This window comes from Symphodus melops (assembly GCF_947650265.1).
Source record: "Symphodus melops genome assembly, chromosome: 8".
NCBI lineage: Eukaryota > Metazoa > Chordata > Actinopteri > Labriformes > Labridae > Symphodus > Symphodus melops.
This window is the reverse complement of record NC_136698.1, coordinates 26,487,052-26,508,973: the sequence shown is the minus strand read 5'-3', so window position 1 is coordinate 26,508,973 and position 21,922 is coordinate 26,487,052. Positions and strand designations below refer to the sequence as shown.

The 21,922-nt window shown below is 42.5% G+C and overlaps 1 protein-coding gene across 3 annotated transcripts; it reads right to left on the bottom strand.

The window, feature by feature from the left end:
- Positions 1-4,357: 4,357 nt before the first annotated feature.
- Positions 4,358-21,698, bottom strand: nek1 (NIMA-related kinase 1). Of its 3 annotated transcripts, none has more exons than XM_079350755.1 (35): positions 21,494-21,698; positions 20,956-21,104; positions 20,753-20,849; positions 20,585-20,682; positions 20,004-20,087; positions 19,849-19,916; positions 19,672-19,758; positions 19,191-19,245; positions 18,508-18,708; positions 18,339-18,411; positions 17,533-17,684; positions 17,325-17,390; positions 16,933-16,992; positions 16,803-16,850; positions 15,885-15,965; positions 15,636-15,802; positions 15,424-15,546; positions 15,235-15,337; positions 13,595-13,678; positions 13,403-13,480; positions 12,532-12,627; positions 12,207-12,410; positions 12,050-12,103; positions 11,711-11,963; positions 11,464-11,586; positions 11,176-11,352; positions 10,403-10,606; positions 10,197-10,305; positions 9,607-9,683; positions 9,299-9,516; positions 8,178-8,335; positions 7,707-8,068; positions 6,640-6,773; positions 6,416-6,548; positions 4,358-5,147 (listed from the first exon to the last, which is right to left on the bottom strand). In XM_079350755.1, the coding sequence occupies exons 2-35, from the start codon at positions 21,070-21,072 to the stop codon at positions 5,134-5,136; spliced, it is 4,158 nt and encodes a 1,385-aa protein (XP_079206881.1). In that variant the 5' UTR covers positions 21,073-21,104; positions 21,494-21,698; the 3' UTR covers positions 4,358-5,133. The 3 variants fall into 3 exon arrangements, with proteins under 3 accessions (XP_079206881.1, XP_079206883.1, XP_079206882.1); XM_079350757.1 differs by having other exon boundaries at positions 11,464-11,568; XM_079350756.1 differs by having other exon boundaries at positions 15,424-15,543.
- Positions 21,699-21,922: the final 224 nt, after the last annotated feature.

Genomic DNA, 21,922 nt, shown 5'->3' with positions numbered 1-21,922 from the left:
CTGTGTGCAAATATGACAACAAGACAGAAAACTTCACAAACAGCCGACACGATGCAGCAGATCGACAACGAGAAGCCCCAATCACCTCCAGATTCTCGTATCACGAGTTAAGTGAATGGTTACATCCCTACTAATGGCTAAATAAGACGATAGTAAAGTACAGTTGTGCAAAAGATTCTGAAATTAACACGACAATAAATTATGTAATTCGGTAACATTTAATGAGGTAGATATTTTACACAGTTTGTGTAAATTAACAGATTAAAAAAGTGATGATTTTTGATGATCAAAATCAAAACAAGTTGTTTTGCTTATTAAATATGTTTTCTTGTTTTCTTTGATTTGTGAAAGAGAGCGATTATAATGTTTAATATTTGCTTATTTCATGTAATTACAAGTAAAACATGCAAATACCTGCACACCTGTACAAACTGTACATCTCCTCTATTACACCTTTTGTACATTTTGTGCTTTTTTGTCTCCTGTAATATATTTCTATTCAGCATTGCTCTTGGAGGATTGCTCTTCCCTTCTCCCATTACTTTTCCTGCAATAATGTGCAATACTATATGTATGTTGTACTATACGTGCTATATGTATGTTTTTTTTATTGGTATGTTCTTTACATGTTTACATGTGGATTTTGTCTGTTTCTATTGTTCTTATCTATTTATTCTAACAGGGAAGCAGCTAAATGTTTGCAGCACTTTGAGCCCAAGACAAAAGTGGACAATAAAAGGTATCGTATTGTATTTTAGTGTAGGCTATACTTTCAAGTCAAATTCCTTGTATGTGTAAATGTACTTTGCAATACAAAACGATTCTTGTTCTGATAAAAAAAAAACACTCTTTTAATCACCTTGACCATTTTAAACACCCTAATTATTAATTTTTGTTGATACATTTTACAATCCACCTATTAAATGTTATCCTTAATAATCAATCAGTATGTTTATATATTGAGATAATGCATTTTTATATACATACCGTCTATATCTTTACAAGTGAGCTGTTTTTAAGTAAAATCGCTCTTCCGTGACTTAAAGTAGAAAATTCCGAGGCACACCTGAAGGCAGCGTCCAGCGTTGTCAAGCGGGCGTGAACTGAATCGCATAAATGAAATTTAATGATGTGTCAAAGAGCAGCATCTTTCCCCTGGCGGACTGGAAAATATGTTTTTCATTTCATTATGGGGTCACACGAAGTGACTTGATGTGCTTTGAGCTGAAACAAAATGACACAAAATAATCTGCTAAAGATTATTTTTCTGAAATATTCAAGCAACAGTTTCTGCTCAGTGACAGTTCATCCTCACATATATCTGTCCTCACAGATGTATAAAAAAAATGTGGTCCATACATTTACTTTCTAAGGTAGTTTTATAGTTTCAAATGGCAACATATACTTGAAGTAAATGAGTGACATCTGGTGGTCACACCCCCCATTCATCTCAATGTTTTTTCTTTTAGCAATTAGCTGTCCTGGGATAACAAACTATACAGAAAAAAAAAAAAAAAAAACATAGATGTTTTGAGTTCTGCTTGAAAACATCTATGATAAATAAATGTATAAAAAAACTAGTTTGAAGTGATATATATATATATATATATATATATATATATATATATATATATATAGAGTTATATTAAATTTGAATTTTTAAAACCTCTGCATTGGATGTGTACTCTTTTGTATCATTGATCGATGCAGGTAAATTGATTGATGGACTGGTTAGAATAATAGTCAAAAATAAAAGGAAGAAGGAAGTTTGTTTATCCCAAAACACAGCATAAAAAAAAAGATGTTTTTGATAAAGACATTTGACTCCTAGTGACCTTCACAACAAAGCACCAAACTAGCTGAGGGAGAGGAGGAGGAGGAGTGAGACACCGGCAGACAATAAACATGTGATTTATTTTTATCTCATTCTGAGGACGCTGCATATTGAGCAAGAGGGAGAGATGAAGGAGAGGGGGGGGGGGGGGGGGGGGGGGGAGTAATAAAGAAGGAGATTTATATGGAGGTGGCTCTCTGCTGTCACATGTGATCCCACAGGAGTCGGCAGGAGCCCTCAGGTCATATTTCCTCAGTGTGAGGAGGCATCAAACCGCCCCTGCACCTCTGCTCTCAGTCAGACAATGGCCCCTCTGCCCTGCTCTCCTGCTTGACCCCTCCAACACTCACATGTTCTGCACACGTTCAGGGCTGTTTGGTAAAAAATGCTCCAGCTAACGCTGATAAATGTTATTCAGTAAAAGGCAGCAGGAATGATTTGTAAGCAATCATCCTGCATGAGGACTGAACCTGCAGGGCAAGAACAAGATCACTGCACACGTGGAAACACACAAACACGCGCACACACACACTCACATGATGGAGGTGACAGCTGTGTCACTGCTTATTAATGTGGATGAGGACAGCCATGACAAGACATATGTCCCAATTTCCATGTAGCTTGACAAAAAATATTGTAAAACTAATTTCTTGAAATTTTTTATTTTTTATTTTTTTTAAACTGCTGAAATGCAGCAGATATCAAAGCTTAGGACCCAAACACACTTAAAATGGGTGTTAAAATGTCTCTAAAAAATGACATTGTAAGTGAAACTAGACCGAAAATCTCCAGGGTTTAATATGCAATGAAGATCACAACACTCTCATCCACTGATCTCCATTCGGGTTACTTTGATAAGGCGTTCAAACTTACTAACCCAGCTCGAGGCAACCTGCTTTCAAATCAGATCAGGAGGCGAAGCTGAGCGTCAATGACGGCTGCGTCATCACGGCTGAGTGCATATACATCTCTGTAGGGTGATTGGACTTCTCTTTGAGAGCTGGGATCAAGCCAAACACGGGCCTCATGGGAAAATCCAAGCACTGAAAGAATTCACTCCAACAAAATGCGCGTGTGCGTGGTTTGACACTGTATATTCTGTTCTCATGCGCGGTTAAGTGTTATCTTAAATACTGTTTTCACGAAGACCTGCAGGATGTGCTGCATGCTTTAATAAAGAGGAAAGTACATGCAATGCTTTGAACTTCTTCTTTTTTGGGGGGGGGGGTCCGCGGCGTTGGCCGCTGCAGGGCCAAGACAAAAAAAAAGATTTATTATTGATCAATCAGAAACACAGACGACGCTCTCATGAATAAAGTCATAGTGGAGATAACATGACTCCAGCTGTGCCCTGTAAAGTCATTTCTTTATGAAATCCTTGAAAGAAAGGCACAATAAGCATCATTTGTAGAAGCCCACGTGCTCTTATCCGCTGCCCACCTTCATGTACTGCATGCCTCTGATGCCTCTGATGCAAAGCACCACTGAGATAAAACAAACACGCATGCATAATGAAGCGTCATAGCAGGACATAAAACAGAATCACTAAACGGAAACACAAACAAACACAACGCCACCATGCAGCATGAATATATAATGATGCTCTGCTGTGTGACCACTTTAAATGTTGTTCCTGAAAGACAACCCCCTCACACACACACACGCACGCACACACACACAGTGACCAACATACAGGAGAGAATACGCACACAGCTGTGTGGTTCTTGGCAAAGTTGCAGTTCACATCAAACTTTACATAGAAAAATAAATAATTTTAGGGATACCCCTTCAGGTCTCATCTGATCAAACGTCTCTGGTGTTGATGACGTAAGAACAGGTGAAAATAAGGTTTTGCTGGACATTTTTAACAATATTTTCAAGCAAATATTCTCAGATTTTTGCTGGTTTGTTTGAGTGATTTTCAAAATGTCACGATGCTTTTGATCACTTTGAATGGTTTTGTTGGTTTTGTTGTTGCACCGCTGTAAAAGAAGGTCAGATACTGTAGAAATAAAATGTGACTTGCCTTCTGTCCACACAGAAATCATGACCCGTCACCGCAGTCAAAACAAACTCAACTTGCACACACCCTCAAAGGCATGAGGTCCTGCTGTGTCCACAGGGGGCGCTAAAATCAACAGAAAATCCTTGTGCAAAATCACGACAGACTTGGATTAATATAGAAAAATAAAAGGAGCAAAGTATTAAATCAAAAGTGCAAATTTACCAAATGGGCGTCATTACTGAGAAGGCTTCTTCTTTCAATAACTTCGTCATGCTCAAAGTGAAAGGAAACACACCGTCTCCTCCTCCTGTGTCTCTAAATCACACATGGTGTTCGAGGCTCACTGGAGCCTCATGTTTTATTATTCCTCAGGGATGAAACTAGAAACAAATCCTGCTGACAGAAGGGTGAGGGGTCGGAGGAAGGGCCGAGGATGGAAAACTGCATATAGATCGACGATGACCTGTGAGATAAATAAATCCAGTTTAAGAGAACAAATCAAACATGCCTTAAAGCTCTTTAAAAAAAGTTCTTTATTTAATATAAAGATGTACCAATCAAATATGAATGATTGTTATCATTGCTTACATCATCAGTAAAACTCTCTCCACTAACCACTCGTGTCCTAATCCCAGCCTCGCTACAGTACCATGACGACAAAGTGCTTTCTGACATATAGGTTTTAAAATCTGGTTTAGCTGGAGCAGTAAGAAATCTGTAAAAGGATTCGATTTGACGTCTTGTTTGGTGAAAAGAGTCGTAAGAAAAAGGAGGTTGAACTGGTTCTGAGTAAATCATAGTGTGTTTGTTTGTTTGTTTTTTTAAAGCCGTTACAGCCGAGAGGATGTGACCATCACAAAGAGAGCACCTGAGAGGACCAGAGCTATGCCCGCCAAAATAAAACGTGGACCCTCACTAAACCAGCAACAAAACTAACAACGCTGCTCCTCAACATAAACAATGCGTTTCATCCAATCACAGACAAACATTGCTATGAACATGTGACACGTCACCGCAGTCAACTTTGGTTAATAAGAACACGAGTATGATAATGCACTTCTGAATGAACGCTGCAGAGAAAGAGGAGCGCCAGGTGACGACAGGGAAAAGTAAGAATTGCAGCCTTGAGTGAACTACTTCATCATGCAGGTGTGCCTGAAACACTGTGAGATGCGAGGCCGCCGCTCTTCATGCATAGTTCCTTCTGCCAGTGAGGTGCATCATGGGGGGAAGACATCAGACAGCCAGCAGATTGTCAAAGCTGCCAGCAGCTGCAACACGTCGCACGAGAACGTTATTCATCGTTATCTGAAAGAAGAGGAAGAAGAGGGAGAGAGTAAGTCAGTGATGCATCAACGATCACAAACGTTTAAAAAAAAAAAAGAAAAGAAAAGTTAATGGGACACACACACACACACGCACACACACACACACACAGTGTCGACTTGGTGTGTCATTATGTGAGCAGAACAAACATCCTGAAAGTGATCACGTTTGAAAAAGCTCCGCTCTCCCACTCAGAAGGAGAACATGCATTGATGATGCCGCCGCATGAACTCGATGGAGCAACCTTCAGATTCACTGCTGCTGAAACAGGCGATGTTTAAGATTTAGAAGAAACATGTTTGCAAACAGCAGCAGCAGCAGCATTGTGTTCAACATGAAGAATAAACTTCTGTTTATCCCACATTGTATCGTCATCACCGTGCAGAGACACACACTCAGAGGACGTCAGCTCAGCTCAGCTCAGGAGTTTAAGAAATAAACAAACTGCTTTATTATCCGCTGCCATGAAAACTTGGCAAACTCATGTAGCCAATGGATTAACTGCAAATCATTTGTATTAGCCATGTACAGCGCCACCATCAGGTAGCTGACATCTTCAAGGATCTAACAGTCCTCCAATCAGCTTCTAGTTTACTCCACCGTGCTAATCAGGAAGTGCCAGCGTGCAGAGAATGATACACTTTGAGTAAATGTGTCTGCAGACATTAAGCTGCCTCCTCTCCGTACAGTCAATCAATAAAAACAATAGAAACAGACACGATTCACATGTAAACAGAAAAGCACAAACCGGTGCAGAACAGACGAGACAGAAGAAGATGAAGCGCACATCGTTCAGAACTCGATCGGGTGTCATTTCCGGCTGAGAGCTGTAAACTTCGCCTCTCACAGATCTCAGATGGAGCCTCGAGGGAGACGTGTGACATTTTGCATCCCTCTTTATTTATTTTTTTTCTTCCCTCCAACAGGAAAGGGAATAAAAATAGAAAATAAAAGCAGGTATCAAAAAGAGAGTTTATCTGAAGACTGCTCCCATCCTGTCAAACTCGACAGAAACACTCCCACCTCCTCGTATCTTCTGTCCGCCACCCGAGTGAATGTGAAAAAGCACGTCGAGACACTTCAGCACCAAGTGATGACGAGGAAAAACAAAAAGGGGACACAATAACATTCACATCACTCTGTACGATCAACGGAGTAAAAAGAGGAGACGGGTTGTTTCTAAAATGAAATCAAAGTGCGTCATGCTTTTTCAGACACGCGGTGAGAAGGATGAAATGTTCATCACTCACCTTCTTGATAAGCTCCGTCTGCCATAACCAGATGCAGGATGTTGGGATACAGATGTTGATGCTCTGTTCCCAAAATGCTGAGGACCAAACTGGAGCCCAGGTCAATATTCTCATCTTCATCTTCATGTATAGCCTTGAACACCCCACCGACACAAACAAACAAACATCTATTTAATCCGTCTTATGATCGAGCAGTTCCCGGCGTGAACCGTTTTTTTTTTTACCTTGATCTTATTGTAGGCTTCGATGAACTTCTCGAAGCCCATCTGCTGCTCCAGGTTGAAGCGCAGCTCCTCCAGACGGCTGAAGATGCTGTCGTGATGCGCAGCCTCCACGCCGTGCTCCTCTGCGCTGCCGTCTGTGGAGCAGCAGCGTCTCATCACATCTCACAGTCAAGCTACATGCAGACGGGACGTCGTTTTTTGGGTCGAGCTGATTATTCATCATTTAGCTGATTATCAGTATTGCTGTTTTATTTTACTGATCGTTAATGAAATGAATTAGCTGCGTCTGTCTCACAAAATGTCCCGCCCACAACACCGTCTGATCGGCTCGATGTTCAACCGGTAATAGCCAATCAGAGAGGAGATCAGCCTGCAGCCCCGTGAGCGTCTAGACAAAGTTAGAGTTTGTAAATTCTACATTTTGACAGAAAGATTTTTATTTTTTTTCCTTTATATGAATATTGATCTCAAATTTCTTCCAATCAAGGATCAGTGAAGAGACGGGCCACTAAACACAACTGATGTGTCGCTCTTTTAACAGCCACGGCTTGAACGGTCAGTTTATTTAAGTCTTTCTGCCGTGTTGGATCTGAGCCCACCTTTAAAAAAACAACAACTAGAAAATAATAAAAAGTCACAAAAAAAAAAGGATCCACATGCAAAAGAAACGTGAGGAAGTCAGAGGTGATAATAGGTAAGAGGAGGGGTTTGGTTTGAGCACATTGACCTTGCGGAGAAAGTTTCAGGCATTGCCAGTTATCTACTGGAGCTATTTCACTTTTTAAACCTTAAAAATAAAATAAATAAAAACATGTTCTGAACCTAAATGACTGATTTCCCACTTTAGCGGCTCCATCGCTCTGATGATGCTTCATTAATGTCATGACCACTTATTAAAAAGCATTAATCACTGGTCATAAAATATTCATTTAAGATGAGTTTTCTTTCACGAGCTGAGGTCGTGTGCAAGACTTATAAGTGCTGGCGTTACAGCACAAGTTAAATTAAAAAAAAAAAAAGACTCGTGCTGATTGTAAATACAGAAATGTAAAGTTACTTATTGGTACCTGAATGCCACTCCTCATTGAGCTGGCTGTGATGACAGTGGTTTTCCTCTCCCACGCCGTTTGAAAGCAGATCTCCTGCTTCTTCATCTCCAGGACTCCCGTTAGAGTCCTCCTCCTCTTCCTCGTCTTCATCCTCCTCCTCCTCTTCGTCATCCTCATCCTCATCCACAGTCATCTGATTGTTCTCCTGATTGAGCTCGGCTGCGATCCTGCTGAACAGCTCGTGGTCTTCACTCTCCGGAGGGTTTCCGTTAAAGTCACCGGCGCCGACCTCCGCAGAGCTCCTCAGCAGGTCTCCTTCTTCCTGCAGCAGTCTCTCCATGGAGGCCCGGATGTCTTGCAGGTCTTCATCCTCATATGCACTAGAGAGCAGGAAACACAGTCATCACAAAACCACCTGCGTTAAAGGGAGTGCATCTTTTTTTTTATTTTATTTATTTATTTATTTTTTTAAATCTGGGATATTCTTACTCTTCAGGCTCTGACTGCTCATCATCTTTTGCGGCCTCTTCCAGGTCCTCGATTTCCAGGTCGTTGTTGTGAGGAACACTGGTGCCACTGGTCACTGCAGAGTCCTGCTGCGGGCTGAACAGACGGCTGAGGTCTGGGAGAGAGCAGGTCCGAAGCATCTGACGGAAAGACAATATTTCTCATGAGGCTCGGGCAGAGCAACATACGTGTTCAGAGTCGGATCATTTCTAAGGAGAGACAGAGGACAAGGCTCTCTCTGGGATATCCATTTATTTTAAGGCCCTTTCAGAATAAAAGCCTGAAGCAATCAAACCCTAACGAAACTCCTTTTGTAGTGTTTTGCTTCTGAGCAGTCAAGCAAAGTTGTCTTCTCAACATATTTTTAAGAGAACACTTGAGTGGAAGACAAAACGAGCCATGATTAGTCCAACACTAAACTAGAGTGTGTCATTAATATTCTTACAGGAGGGGAAAACCTCTCCCTCTGCGTTTCAGCGCCTGCCGACAGCAGACGGGTAAGATGAGTGCCTTCTTTTCTCACATGTCAATAACTGACCGTACATGAGTAAAAACTGAAGTGAAGGCCAAGATCTCATCAGTGGGTCTAATTTAACATTCGTGTTAAATCGAAGACTTTTTAAATCTACCAGGGGAACGGAAATGGAAAACGCCTGTTGCTTCAAACAAACACACGGGCATATTCGCTCCGTTACATATTCTGTGGCGCTCGCTCTGTGTGGAGCGATGGAGAGCCAGGCTCTGCAGATCTCAGTGTCCCTGATGAAGGTTGGGAAAGATATAGGTTGATGGATGCTCCACTCTGTCCTATCACAGCGACTGCAGGTACAGAGCATGTGATTAATGGCTCTGGCTCTATTCCAGACCAACTCATTAATAAAAAAGACTGAAGTCCGACTAAAAATACCTCACACGCCCCAACATCTCACCAGGCATAAGAACAGGTCTGAAACCCCTGCTGCTGTTCTTCCCTCTATACGGATCAATTAAATGAGGTCGTAGTTCGATTTGTGTTGTTTCATTTAACCACAAATAATCCTTTCCTAACGTACGAGTGTTTTGACTCGTACAGCAAAGTGTGTTTATTTGTGAGGAGTAAGCACCTTGGGGTTGTTGCTGTCGAACATGCCGGTGGAGAGGCCGATGAGGAGGGCGTCGTGGTGTTTGGAGCGCAGAGGCGAGACGGAGCGCGAGCGAGAGGCCAGAGAGGACGAGGACTCATCCATGGAGGACTGAGCTGAGAGCATGGCGAGGGCAGCGGCGCGTCGGTGGGCCGGGGAACACATCTTCGTAAAGAGGGGCTCCTCACACGGTGCTGAACCTGGGGAGGGGGTGGAGGCAGGGGGGGGGGGTCTAATTAAGGTACAACGAGGAAAATAGGTGCTTGTTACTCACTGAGGGTTCAGCTCACCAGATGACGCGGCTGGTTTCTCTGCACTCTTCTCAGACTCCTTAGTGGCTGCTGGTCTTGTGGCGCCCTCTGGTGGCCTATCAGGAAATCACACTTTATCTTTACAGACATCCCCGGCATGTTTTTAAATACAGTGAAGCATTTTCTTGCCTATCTGCAGCTGACGCTCAGTGGATTTTATGTGTTGTCTTGGAATAAAGAGCACAACTTTATTAGGATCAAAATTCTTGTTTGTTTGTTTTTGTTGTTTTTTTAAGTGAACAGTTTTTTGAGTCTGTTGGACGGCAGAGCCAGAAAACGTAACCATGTAAAAAAGACTTACTGGTGTTCATGCATGTATCAAAGGCAAACCTTAAAAAAACGTGTCTGAGCTCATTTTGCACTTGTTGCCTGTTGTTTGGGTTATATAATGTAATAAAGAAACTCGTGCTGTCACTCTCCTGATAGATCTTTAGAAATGAGTCAACCTAAATAAGTGAAGAACATCAAAGATAATAAACTAATAAAGGTGAGAAAACTGTGATCTAAGTGTTGCTTATGTTTTTGGGAGAGGACTAATAATATAAATGGATAGAAAGACGAATACACACAGTGGATGAGGAGGGACTTCCTTTGCCCACGCCTGCTGCACACCAGTGGGTGGATGCAGGGCCTGTTTAGGCGTTTCTTCCAAAACCAGATACTCCAGGTCTGCTGGATCTGGAAGAGATCAGGACAGACTGGATGTTTCTGCATCTCATTTTTAAGTGCATCTTTTTTTTTTTTGAGTTGAATAAAGGCTGAGTGTGGGACTGACCCTGAGGCTCAGTACGGCTGGGCGGCAGCGTCACTCTGTCTCCTGCACCGTCCACAGACACTTCCTGCTGCGAGGCCTCAGCGGGGGCGACACTCTGCTTCTGAGCATCTCGGCCGTCGTCCACAGCACGCGGCGTCAGCGTAGGAGGCGGAGCTTCTTTCGGTTTCTCCCCAATCGGGCCTGCTGCTTTCTGGAAAGGTTTTTCTGCAAACACAACAAAGTCATTGAAAAGCTATTAAAACAGCACACGACAGTAAACGTGTAAAAATGACGATTTATAGACTTCATACCAAGGTGTGATGTGATGATAAACTAAAAACACACAAACAGTAGACGACTGCATACAAACACACTCTGCTGTTTGCAGATAAACTGTGTGTGTGTGTGTGTGTGTGTGTGTGAGACATTTTTTTGCATGAAACAAAAGAACATTTTATTGGACATTTTCCACTAAATTAACAAGACAGATATTCTTCATGGGCTTGTATGGATGCTTCGCTTCCACATCATTCTGTTTAACTTATTACAACTTTATTTTTATTTTTTTTCATGATCTTTTGCTGTGTCACTTTAAATGAAAAGTTCCAGGTGGGTATAGCCTGCTTGGGTGGAAAAAACAAAACAAAACACTAACAGATGTTTGGTAGCCTTTTCCTTCAAAACAAAAATAAAGACTTAAACAAAACTCAATCCTCACTTATGGGCCACCGTACTTGTCCTCTGCCTGTTTTGTGTTGTTTGTGTTGAGTTGGTGTGTTTCCATGAACACCTACCAGGGCTACCGGCGGGCTCCTCTGAGATGGAGACGTTCTCCAGCTGCTGAGTGAGAGGCTGAAGCTCCGCCTCCTGGAGCACTCGCAGCACCTGAGAGTCTGGACTCGCTCGCCACATCTTTCGAGCCGCGTCTTCGTGGAGCACGCCCATCTGTATCACTTCGCCCATCGTTTGCTCTGCATCAATACAAACACAAACAGAGGGACACAGACAGAAGAGAGGTGGGATTTTTTTATGTTTTCCCCGCAGATTGGATATCAGGAAATGTGCAGGGTTTTTTTACTCACCGATGGTCGGGATGCACGTCTCCTCCAGAGTCTGTCGGGCTACAGAGAGGACAAGTGGAACTCCTGCCTCCCACTTCTTCCTGTCTCCAGCAGACAGCCCATCGTCTGGAGATACTGAGATGGCTGATGAGAAAATTGTGTTCAAACATTTTCAGTTTCTTCAAAACCCTTTTTAAAAAGAACCGTATATTTAAAACGCATTAATTCATGGGACTTTGGTCGTCATCTTGCGAGACGCTCGACTCACTGCTACTTGTGACGCAGGTTTCCTCGAAGGTTTGCTGAGCCACAGGAAGTACGGGTAGTTCTGCGGCGTCCCACTTCTTTCTGTCTGCGTTTGATGAGGAGGGCCGGCTCTCTGTGTTGGACTGGTTCTGTTGGGGAGCAGGACTTGGCTCTGCAGGCTCTGCAGGCTGTGCAGGCGACTCGTCCAACTCCTCCACCGGGATCTGAGCTTTTAGGTTCTGGTTAAGTCTGCGCAGGATCTGTTTTTTCTCACTCTGTTGAAATAAACGTTAAATGTAATACTTTGCAAAATTGGACTTTGACACTTTAATGAATGATGACTAACATGTCATACACTCACCTGAATGGCAGATGCAGGCTCTTGTTCAGGCTGGTTTTCTTTGAGAGGAGACATCTACCAAAAAAAAAAAAAAAAAAAAAAAAAAGTTATAATTGACACGGCTGCAAAACTCATTTGAAGACGAGGAGGATTATAAAGTGTGCAGATGTTTACTGACAGCTCCAACATTCTTCAGGGCAGCAGTCATGGATATGGCCTGGATGGAGGGCTTGGTCTCAGGCAGGGCTGGAGCTTTGAGAGGTGTGTCCGGCTGAGAGTGACCTGGCTGAGGGAGAGGAACCTCAGAGGTAGATGATGCTGTTTCTGCTGTCACGGCTGCACTTCCTGCCGCCATGCCAGCCTTCACCCCCCGAACTGCAAGCTTCAACAACACACAATAGCCCGGGATTAGATGTTAACTTAAACCAAGGCTGCAGTGAGAGCAGGTAACTCTCCCGCCTGAGAGTGAGTGTCAGAGTGGAGCAAACGATGGCGGCGCTTACGTGCTCCTCCCACGCTCTCTTTTCGCTCTCATGCGCTTCTCTCCTCTTCTTCTCCAGTTGCTCTTTCAGCACAGCAGCACGGGCATTTGCTTGAGCCTGTCATATTGAACACGTGAGGAAGAAAAGGGATGTGGCTGTTTTTGAGATATCAAAATAAGACATCCACCCAGTTGCAGCTCATCGTTGCTACCATGCCATGTTATCATTTTTTAAGACAGATTGGTCCGATACCTAAATGACGGTGCTAAAAGATTTCTTATTGCTTAGCATAGCATGGGAAAAAAGCCCCTTCACTAAAGTAAATGCAAAATAGATTTTTTATTTTCGTAGAGGTCACTGCGCTCCTGAAAGCCACGAGGTTTGTGTTCGTGTGTCACTAAGTCTTATTGTGTCTTCAACATAAACAACAAAAACCAAACCAACGAGTTGAGGCATCATTTGACCAGCTGATCCCGTATTCAGTGAAGTTAAATGGCTTTTTCGTCGTCGATGGAGTCTACTGGATGTGAAGGCAGCAACGCAACAGGAAGGTTAGCGGTGACCCTACAAGTCCACTCTGTAGGGGTCTTTAAAATAACAATCCACGCCTGTGAAAGGCAGGTGCTATCAAAGCCCACATAGTCTGACTACAGTGAGGCTTCTATCTGTTAAAGACGAGACAATAACAGCCAGGTGTGATTTTCTATGCGTGTGCTGCCAGGTAAGTGTGGGGGTGAGATACAGTGCAAACTCCATCTGTAAGCTCATTACGCTAAAGAAGCCTGAAGTGATCCACAGCCACTTCTCAGACTGTGAGAAGATGAAGTGACATCATGTTTGAAGTTCTTTTCATCAGCTCACTGTTGCAGATTGTGAAACGTTTAATCATCACCTTCAAGGCCTCGATCTTCTTTCTCCTGAGCTCCGCCTCCTCATTCGACTCCTGGCTGTCAGATCCGTCACTGTCGTACTGAAACACACGTCGCCGGTGGACAAAACGTCAGAGAGAAAAAACAAAACAAAACGAAGACATCGGGTGAAAGCTTCGTTCAGAATAAATCCGAAGCAGAGAAGAGGATCGCACCTTCTCTCCTCGGAGTCGGGCTTTGATCTGCTGACGCTCATTGAAGTTCTGCAAACGGATCTGCCTCAGCCTCGACAAGTACTCCTGAGAACAAATACAGAGACGTGAAATAGTGACACACACACACACACACACACACAGCTCTGATACCTGGAGTCACAGAGAGAAACATATGGTACAGACAGTTTAACTCACAGCACAGAATGATGTTGGTATGTTACACATCAGCAATTCAGCCAAAGCTAAAACAACACATTTCATTCATGGTTATGTACTCGATTCAAAGCAAATAAAAAGCTGCAATACACAACTCAAAATAAAAATGGTGAACTTATTTGAAATGGGACATTATGAACAACAACAACAGTTTTTATCGGGAGGTAAAATAAACAACAGAAGGGCTTCGACTGGACACTGGGAAAACCACACAGACTGGGCGGGGGATGCTGGGGGGAATTATGGGAGTGTCAAAGGGAGTTTTGTGCAAACGTATGAGGGACGACCAGCCAAGCCAGACGTGCTGTGAGTGAGGTGGAGTGAGAGGCCCTGGGCTCCTACCTCCTCCTCCTTGTTGGCTTTGGGCCTCCTGCACCGAATCGAAGCGGCACGACTTCCATAGAGAGCTGCCAGGTTTTGCCGAGTGCCCTGTTTACCGTTCAATGTAATCACATTTTAGACGTGTGTGTGTGTGTGTGTGTGTGGGGGGGGGGGGGAGAAACCCCCTCACATCTAACGAGCACAACATCATGAGCTAGAGCCGGGAGGTACAGTTGCATGGTCGACAGTCCTGCATTAAGATTAGTTGAATAACCACACGTCAGCAAAAAGTGGGTGAGACATAAATAAACCAACAGGAGTTAGCACGTGCTAATGCTGCGCTGACTGTTTGAAGGTCGGCTTCTCTTGGGGCTCTGAAATAACGTGTGCTGATAATTAATGAATGCACTGTATTTCAGTTTAAAAGAACGGCTACAACACACTCTGAAAGCGAAGAGAGGCCGCACTCTAAGTCCCATTACACGCCCCAGACCTGCTAGTGCAACTTAAGAGTGGTCCCACTCACCGATTAGGATTACATAATGATTAATGGAAAAAGCTTTTCTGGGGAGAGTCCTTAAGACCAACTTTCACTGATGTTGACAAAGAAGAAAAACAGAGAGCGCGACCAAACACAGGGCCTGACAAAAGTGAAGATCTTTAGGCCCCTCTAGCAAGAGAGAGAACAGAGTAAATCTAAAAACAGGGAGGGGCCAAAAATGTGCCAATTCGTACCAAATGTTGTTTTAAACTAAATTTAAAAGTTAGTCACTAAGGGGTTAAAAGCATGAGTGTCTCATTTGAGGCTCAAATCTCTTCATCTAATACAAAATGAACTCATTTGTCTTGAGTTTGGTTACTCCACCAATTCTCTTCTCAAACGGTTAGCTTTGATTTGGCTATATAGGAGGACAGCAGGCTCTTCCTGTTTGTTTAAAAAAAAAAAAGTGTAGATAGAGAAAGCTAAAAAGGAGCTTCTCGTTTTGTTATATTTGATCAAAATGCATCGTCTCTGCAGGTGCACGGAGCGGTCAGTATGTTCAGGATGGTCCAGTTATTAATGTGATTAAATACTCCGCATGTTTGAACGTTACTCTACGTACCAGCTGTCCTTCAGCACGGACTTTGTTGAGCATTGCTTCTCTCTTTCGCTGCAAAAACTCCTCGACCTGATGGGCCCGTCCAGGACCCATCTGCAGTCGCTGCCTGAAGAACAGACGCTCATTAATACTCGTAATAACTTTCCCTGTGTGAGAGGAGCAGGAGGTCGAGTTTCACTCCAAGTCACTGACCTGCTGATGTGAGACTGTTTAGAAACGTGCTGCAGCCTCTGTAGTTCCCTTCTGATTACGTCAGGATGGAGGGGTCTGGACGGGCCATTGGGCAGCACCGGGCCAGCAGCAAGCGGTACTCTTCTTACACACACACACAGAGAGAATGCTGTTAGATGAAATATTCAACACGTCTCCACCACAGAGGAAACTAAAGACATTATCCTACTGACCGGCTGGGACTGCCTGGTCCTGCGGAGGATCCGTCCCTGCTGACCACTTTAGGCTGTGCTTTTGACATTTGGTCCATAGCGGCGTGGAAGTGTTCATACGGCACGACACTCACAGCTGGAGCCTGAGCAGCACTTGGCACAGCCCTCTTTCCAACGCCAACAAAGCACTGACAGAAGAAAAAGAAGAAGAAAGTGGTTTCATGCTATAATGACCACACACTCACACTCGTGTGTCAGATCGTCTCTTACCTTCCTCTCTGGGCTGCTGCCTCCACTCGAGCTCAGGACATGCTTCCAGCCTTGTTCTCTGGCCTGGTTTATACGATTTATCTGTTATAGATCACAGGTTCATATTCAGTTTTATTGGGAGACATTAAGTTCACTGGCTCTCTTTAACACATCAGTGCAGTCAGCAGAACATCTTTATAATGAGTGAATTAAAATAAATAAAATCCCCTTTTCAAAGTAAAAGTTTGTGTGTGAGGGAAATGCATTACTTATCTTTATATTTTCATTACTACTTAAAAACATATAATGTCTAAACTTAGCCATGTATCGACTAAATGACAAAAATTAGACTCATGCATTTGTTTTTTTTAGTGGAGCAATACTGGTGAGGAGATATTTTCTCTACATGTACAGCTTAATGTAGGGACAACTTCAATACACTCTCTTAACTAATTTTTACAATTATAGTCCAAAAAAATACAAAAATTCTGATTTTTAGATAACCAAAAGAAAAAGTAGGAAGTATTTAAAACAAAAACAAACAAAAAAAAAAAAGAAAAAAAAAGTCAAGCGCAAGGCCAGGTGGGAGTGTCCGACACACTTGGGTCCTGGCCGGTGTCCTGGGTGGGACAAAACCAGGTGTCCATGGGGTGGGGGGGGCTGAAAATGTTTTGAATTGATGAATACTGAAGACGTCCTAATAATTCGATTTATTTCATGTTTGTTTTGTTCAAGTGTCAGATTGGTTTTGCTTGTTTGTTTTGTTTGGGCTGTGTTGTTGTTGTTGTTTGTTTGGGCTGCACCAGTTTCTGTGGGATCTGAGAGTTTGCTTATTTAGCATATAGCATTCATTTCCCCCTCATGGAAACATTTGAGAGTTTGCTTCTTGCCGTTTATGTGAATGATATCTTACCGTCAAAGAGGAAACGTCACACCCACCTTTTCCTTTTCAAATCTCTTCATTTGCTCTGCTTTCAACAGGACCATCTGAGGGTAACACAGATTGGTAAAAATATCAAAACTTAACTTCTATAAGAAACTTTTTATCTGTATTAAATACTTCACACACCTGCTCTCTCTGTTTTCTCTCCTTCTCAATCAGCTCCATCCTCTTCTTCCTCATGCCTTCCTGAAACAGGAGGGAAAAGAAGCTCAATGAAAAAAACACACAAAAAACAACAGATAGCAGCGTTGATAAAGGAGACAGCAGGACTGCTCAGTCACTGTGCAGGCAGGAGAGCACGGACAGTTTAATAAACAGATAAGAGAGAAGTGAGACACAACGCTCTGCATGAGACAGGAGTGGTGAATGAATGCATCCAGGGTTTAAGCGTTATGAGAGGGAGCAATAGGAGAAAACTGCCGTAAGATAGAGGCCTCCACGTTTAAATAAATGGGAAGAGAAATGCAGGAAGAAAAATCTGAGAGTAAATTCAATTGCTGTGGCTCTCTCAGCTGTACCTCGTGTTTTTTCCTCTCTTCCTCCACTTGACTCACTCTTCTCTGGGGGGCTGCTGGGAGAGGGGCCTGAGCAACATACAACACTGGGGTTCAGATGATATAAGCAGCACAGACTCACACAGACAAATGGGAGAGGCCTCTAACGTGACCGACTACGAGCACACCATCAAATCCAGCAAAAAGGTCAAAAAGTGAAGGATCCACAAACCGGTTTATGCTTCACAGCTGGTTTCCTGTCTGCCTGCTTTTTGGCTGCTTCTGGCACCTTCCTCGCAGCTAAAGGCACTCCGTATTTGCAGGCTGGTTTGGTAATCTTCAGTGCTGGGGTGAGTGGTATGGAGCCAGGGGCAGATCGCTTGGCTGGCCACACACACAAAAAACAACAACAAAAAAAACCCCAGCCAATTTGTAAATAAAAATAAAAAGCAACAAATAAAACTTTTGGTTTTGTTTTGCAGATTTTTTCAATGTGGTTTTACTGACTTGTATCCATAGCTAATTAGGCCATGCCATTAAAATATACCTAATGTTTTTGGATCTCTGGCCTGCTTTCAGCAACAATTAATCAGAAAAAAATAAATAAAAAAAACATCACCTGAAGAAGACGTCTGGTTGAAACATTGTGATTAAATAGAAACATTAAATAAGAAACGCCAAGTGAAGCTAATGAGGTCATTCTCCTTCCACATATAGAGGCCTTGGTTACACTGTTTATCACTTTATGAGGTAGAGAATTAAAGATGAAAGAAAATTTATAGCATTTTGTTCGTTAAATAAAATCGGTGATTTCGTCTTTACAATGTCAACAAATTAAAAAAAAAAAAAAAAAATCCAATATTGTCATCCATAAAAGTCCATATTGTTTTATATTTGGCCAGAAGTTTTAAATATTGCAGAGAGCCTCAGAAAGTGGTAAAGAGACAATGTGCTCTCGCTGTTGTTTGAAACATCATCAAGGTAAAGTTTGTTCTGTTGCATGCGCCCCGTTTCCACATACGTCTCCTCTTTACCCACCTGGTGGCCCCTGCACTGCACCCACTTTAGGCTGCTTGTGTAGAAAAGTGTGATGGAATTCCTGAGCAATGATCTGGAATCAGGAGGAGAAAAAATAAAATCAATATATTTTTTTAAACTGAACACAAATTACCCAGAACACTCTGCAGCAGAGACAACTGTGCTGTACCTGTGGCGTAAGGAACCTCTCTATCCTACAGGTGAGGAAAGGTTTTTCCAGTATGCTGCTGACGGAGGGCCTCTCTCGAGGGTTGCGTTTAAACAGCTGTGCCAAGAGAGAGCGCAGATCTTGGGAGTAGTGGACGGACACAGGAGGGTACGATCCCCGGATGATCTTCAGAACTAAATTCTTCATGTTTCCAGCCTCGAACTGGGGACACATGAACACAAGAGAAAATCACTGACGGCAATGAAACGGCATCATGGAATAAAGAAGAGTTTAACATACCATGAGTCAAACAATGTAAACCTCAGCCAGCACCTACTGTATGTGGGTAAAAGGTGTCCTACCAAGCTACAGCACGGTCGCTAAAAGTGCTTGTTTTTTGCCACTAACAGACTCGAATTGTTTTTAAAAACTGTCTGACAACATCACAAACAGGATCCGAACAGTCACAGAAGCACAAACATAAAAGCCAAGAGGATCAACAGGGTATAACACACACGAAACGAAGCTTCTGTGATGTACGAGGACACATTAAAGTGGTCGCTGAGTTTGTACGCAGTTATTACAAAAGTATTCATGGGGAAAAAATACCAACTCAGTATGTGAGAGAGCATTGCAATGCTGCATAAGAAAACATCAAATCTGCATAAAAGAGTAAACAGCTCACACACACACAGAGTACTTACTGCATGCTTAAGAGTGCACATTTCATATAGGACACACCCTAGGGCCCAAATATCACTGCAGAGGGAGGGAAAGTGAGAGGAGAGGAGACACAAACGGAGAGGCAGGGATGAGTTCTCGGGGTAGGATTACGTTCAGAAAATAATTTATCAACAGTCACATTTCCTCTCTTTATCGTTACTTTAATAAAAGCATCACAGTTGCTGGGGGGAAAAAAAGACTCCACTGAACAAACATAGATGGATACATTGATAGCAAAGCGGATTAGATTACATGTCGACTTCACGAAGTTAAAGAGGAAATCAATACTTGCTTCCTGCTGTAGCTACAGACAGGCAGGTTCACTCAATAAAAGAGAAGACATGATACTTCATCCTGCATGTTTCACATGTTGTTTGGATGGATTGTATCAACTTATTGCCTGAAAAAATTACACCACAAACGAGACTCATATTTTAGTTTTCCTCAACGTCATGTGCGTACCTTTTGTTGTTGTAGGGTTTATTTTCACAGATCTCGGGGGATAAGTAATATGGTGTTCCTATACAAGTTCTGGCCAGCTCCACAGTGCTGAAAATCAGAAGAGGAAGGGAATCGTACTATGCCTTTAAAAATTCAAATTCTTAGCTTACAAAAGATCCACAGATCTAGTCAGATTACCTGTTCAGCACTCTTGCAATTCCAAAGTCTCCAAGCTGCACAGTCCCATCTTTCGTCAAAAATATGTTCTGCAGAGACATGATGGAAAGACATGCAAGTAGCACAACAGATGGCTAATAACAACCTCATCATTCTGGTGCTGCTTGAAGGAATACCTGGGATTTGATGTCCCTGTGGAGGATTTTGCGATCGTGTACGTGCTTCAGGGCCAGACAAATCTGCACAAACCAATTCAGGATCTAAGAAAGGAAAAAGGTGGGTGAACTCACATTACATGATAACAGGAGATACAGTTGAGTAGTCTGTGGTGGTTACACTACACACACTGCTATACTGACTTTCACAATTATTTATAGGTGGTTTGAAAATATATTTCTGAAAGGTGTAAGAAAGAAGGAAGCTTTTACCAAAAAACACAAGTACTGTTTAAAGGATCAGTTCCAAAGTTTGTCTCTTCCATGACAGACTGTAAAAACATCCTTGTGAGGATGATACAACTCTCTGATTTCACTGATTCTCTACAACTCACTACTTGTTGACTAGTGAGTCCTTAACTGAACCTAATTTAATAACCAACATCTAAAAAAAATTAATAAAAACATGTAAAGTAATCAAATAAACAACATCACCCAACTACTAGTGAACTACATCCCAAACCTAATTGAATTGCTCCAACATTACATCTTGCAGGAATAGTCCAGATATCATTGATTTCCTCACAGAGTAAGTAACTTACTTGCTCTTCTGAGAACAACACTCCTTTTTGAGAGTTGATCTTCTTGAAGAGGTCTCCGCCCTCACAGTAGTCCATCACAATATACAGACAACCCCCCTCTAAAAAGAAAAGACACATCAGGACATCCTGAAATACACCTTACATACGTCTGTGTTTTTGTGAATTTACCTTCAAAAGACTCCTTATACTGCACAATGTTGGGATGACTCATGTTGGCAAGGACTGCAACTTCTTTACGAGACTCCTGCCTCTCTTTACTTGACATCTGAATAAAGAACAAGGTGAAAATGTGACAGATAGAAATAGGGGAAAATGGGTTCACAACAACAACAAACATCAAATGTGATAAATAATAATGCATGGCAGCTTACTCCAGATATGCCAATCTCCTTGATGACATATTGGTGTCCATCCTCTTTGGATTTGACAAGGACAGCCCTTCCAAATGACCCTTCCCCTATCTTCTTCACCTTTTCGTACTTGTCCATGTTATTGAAATGGCTGGATCCTCATGCTGGTTCTGCAGGGAGACGACGGAGAACATTAACCCGGTTTAGATCAAATAAAAGGGTTTATTAATCGTGGTAGTTTAGTAAAATGCAATATTGTCATCCACTCGTTTTAACTTCGGTCATCGTGGTTGTCAAAAAAAACTGTAAATATAGGGTAATGTCAGGTCAATTAGTGACAGCAGACAGACGGGCTATGATGCTGCTGAGACAACAACACACAACAGATTGTAGCTAAGACAGCTAACGTTACCGTTACATAGTCGCTGGATAAAGATGATGGGCCGATAAAAAAAAGACAAAAAACTATATGTCCTATGAGTAGACTGGGCAACATCACATATACAGTCAACTTGTTGGCAGTATTTAGATAACATTAGTGGGCTAAGTCCAAGCTTACCATTAGTCTTTTCGCCGCTGTCTCTCAGTGCCTCTGCTTCATGCTACTGTCCTCGCGCTCTCTATCTAACTACAAGGTCCCGTTTTTTGATGCATTTTGATTGGCCACCGACTTATTCCTCGATCGTGGATTGGTTTACTCAGCTGCTTGTCATTTTGAGTGAGTGACAGCGCTGGTCTCCACCCCAGTAAGGCTGTTGCTATGGACATTTTCCATAGCAACCACAAGCCAACCGCGGATTTGAACTGAAGCCACCAAAAACACTGTATTTTGTTTGCTTTTATTAACTCTTTAAGTATTTTTAAACTGTAGAAAAAAACAGTGCTATATGATATCTTGCTAGTTTGATAAATGTTATTGATTTAAAAAAATACTGAATATGAAATATGGATGTTAAGAAAACTACAACATAAGGGGACATTTACTGAT

What these genes read in the sequence shown, in the direction of transcription:
- nek1 (XM_079350755.1), bottom strand. Translation starts at nt 21,072, where the DNA reads ATGGACAAGTACGAAAAGGTGAAGAAGATAGGGGAAGGGTCATTTGGA. An exon ending in AAACAGTCTCACATCAGCAG is followed by an intron (nt 15,338 to 15,423) that starts GTCAGTGACTTG and finishes TCTGTTCTTCAG; the next exon opens with GCAGCGACTGCAGATGGGTC. An exon ending in AAGCCTACAATAAGATCAAG is followed by an intron (nt 6,549 to 6,639) that starts GTAAAAAAAAAA and finishes GGGGTGTTCAAG; the next exon opens with GCTATACATGAAGATGAAGA.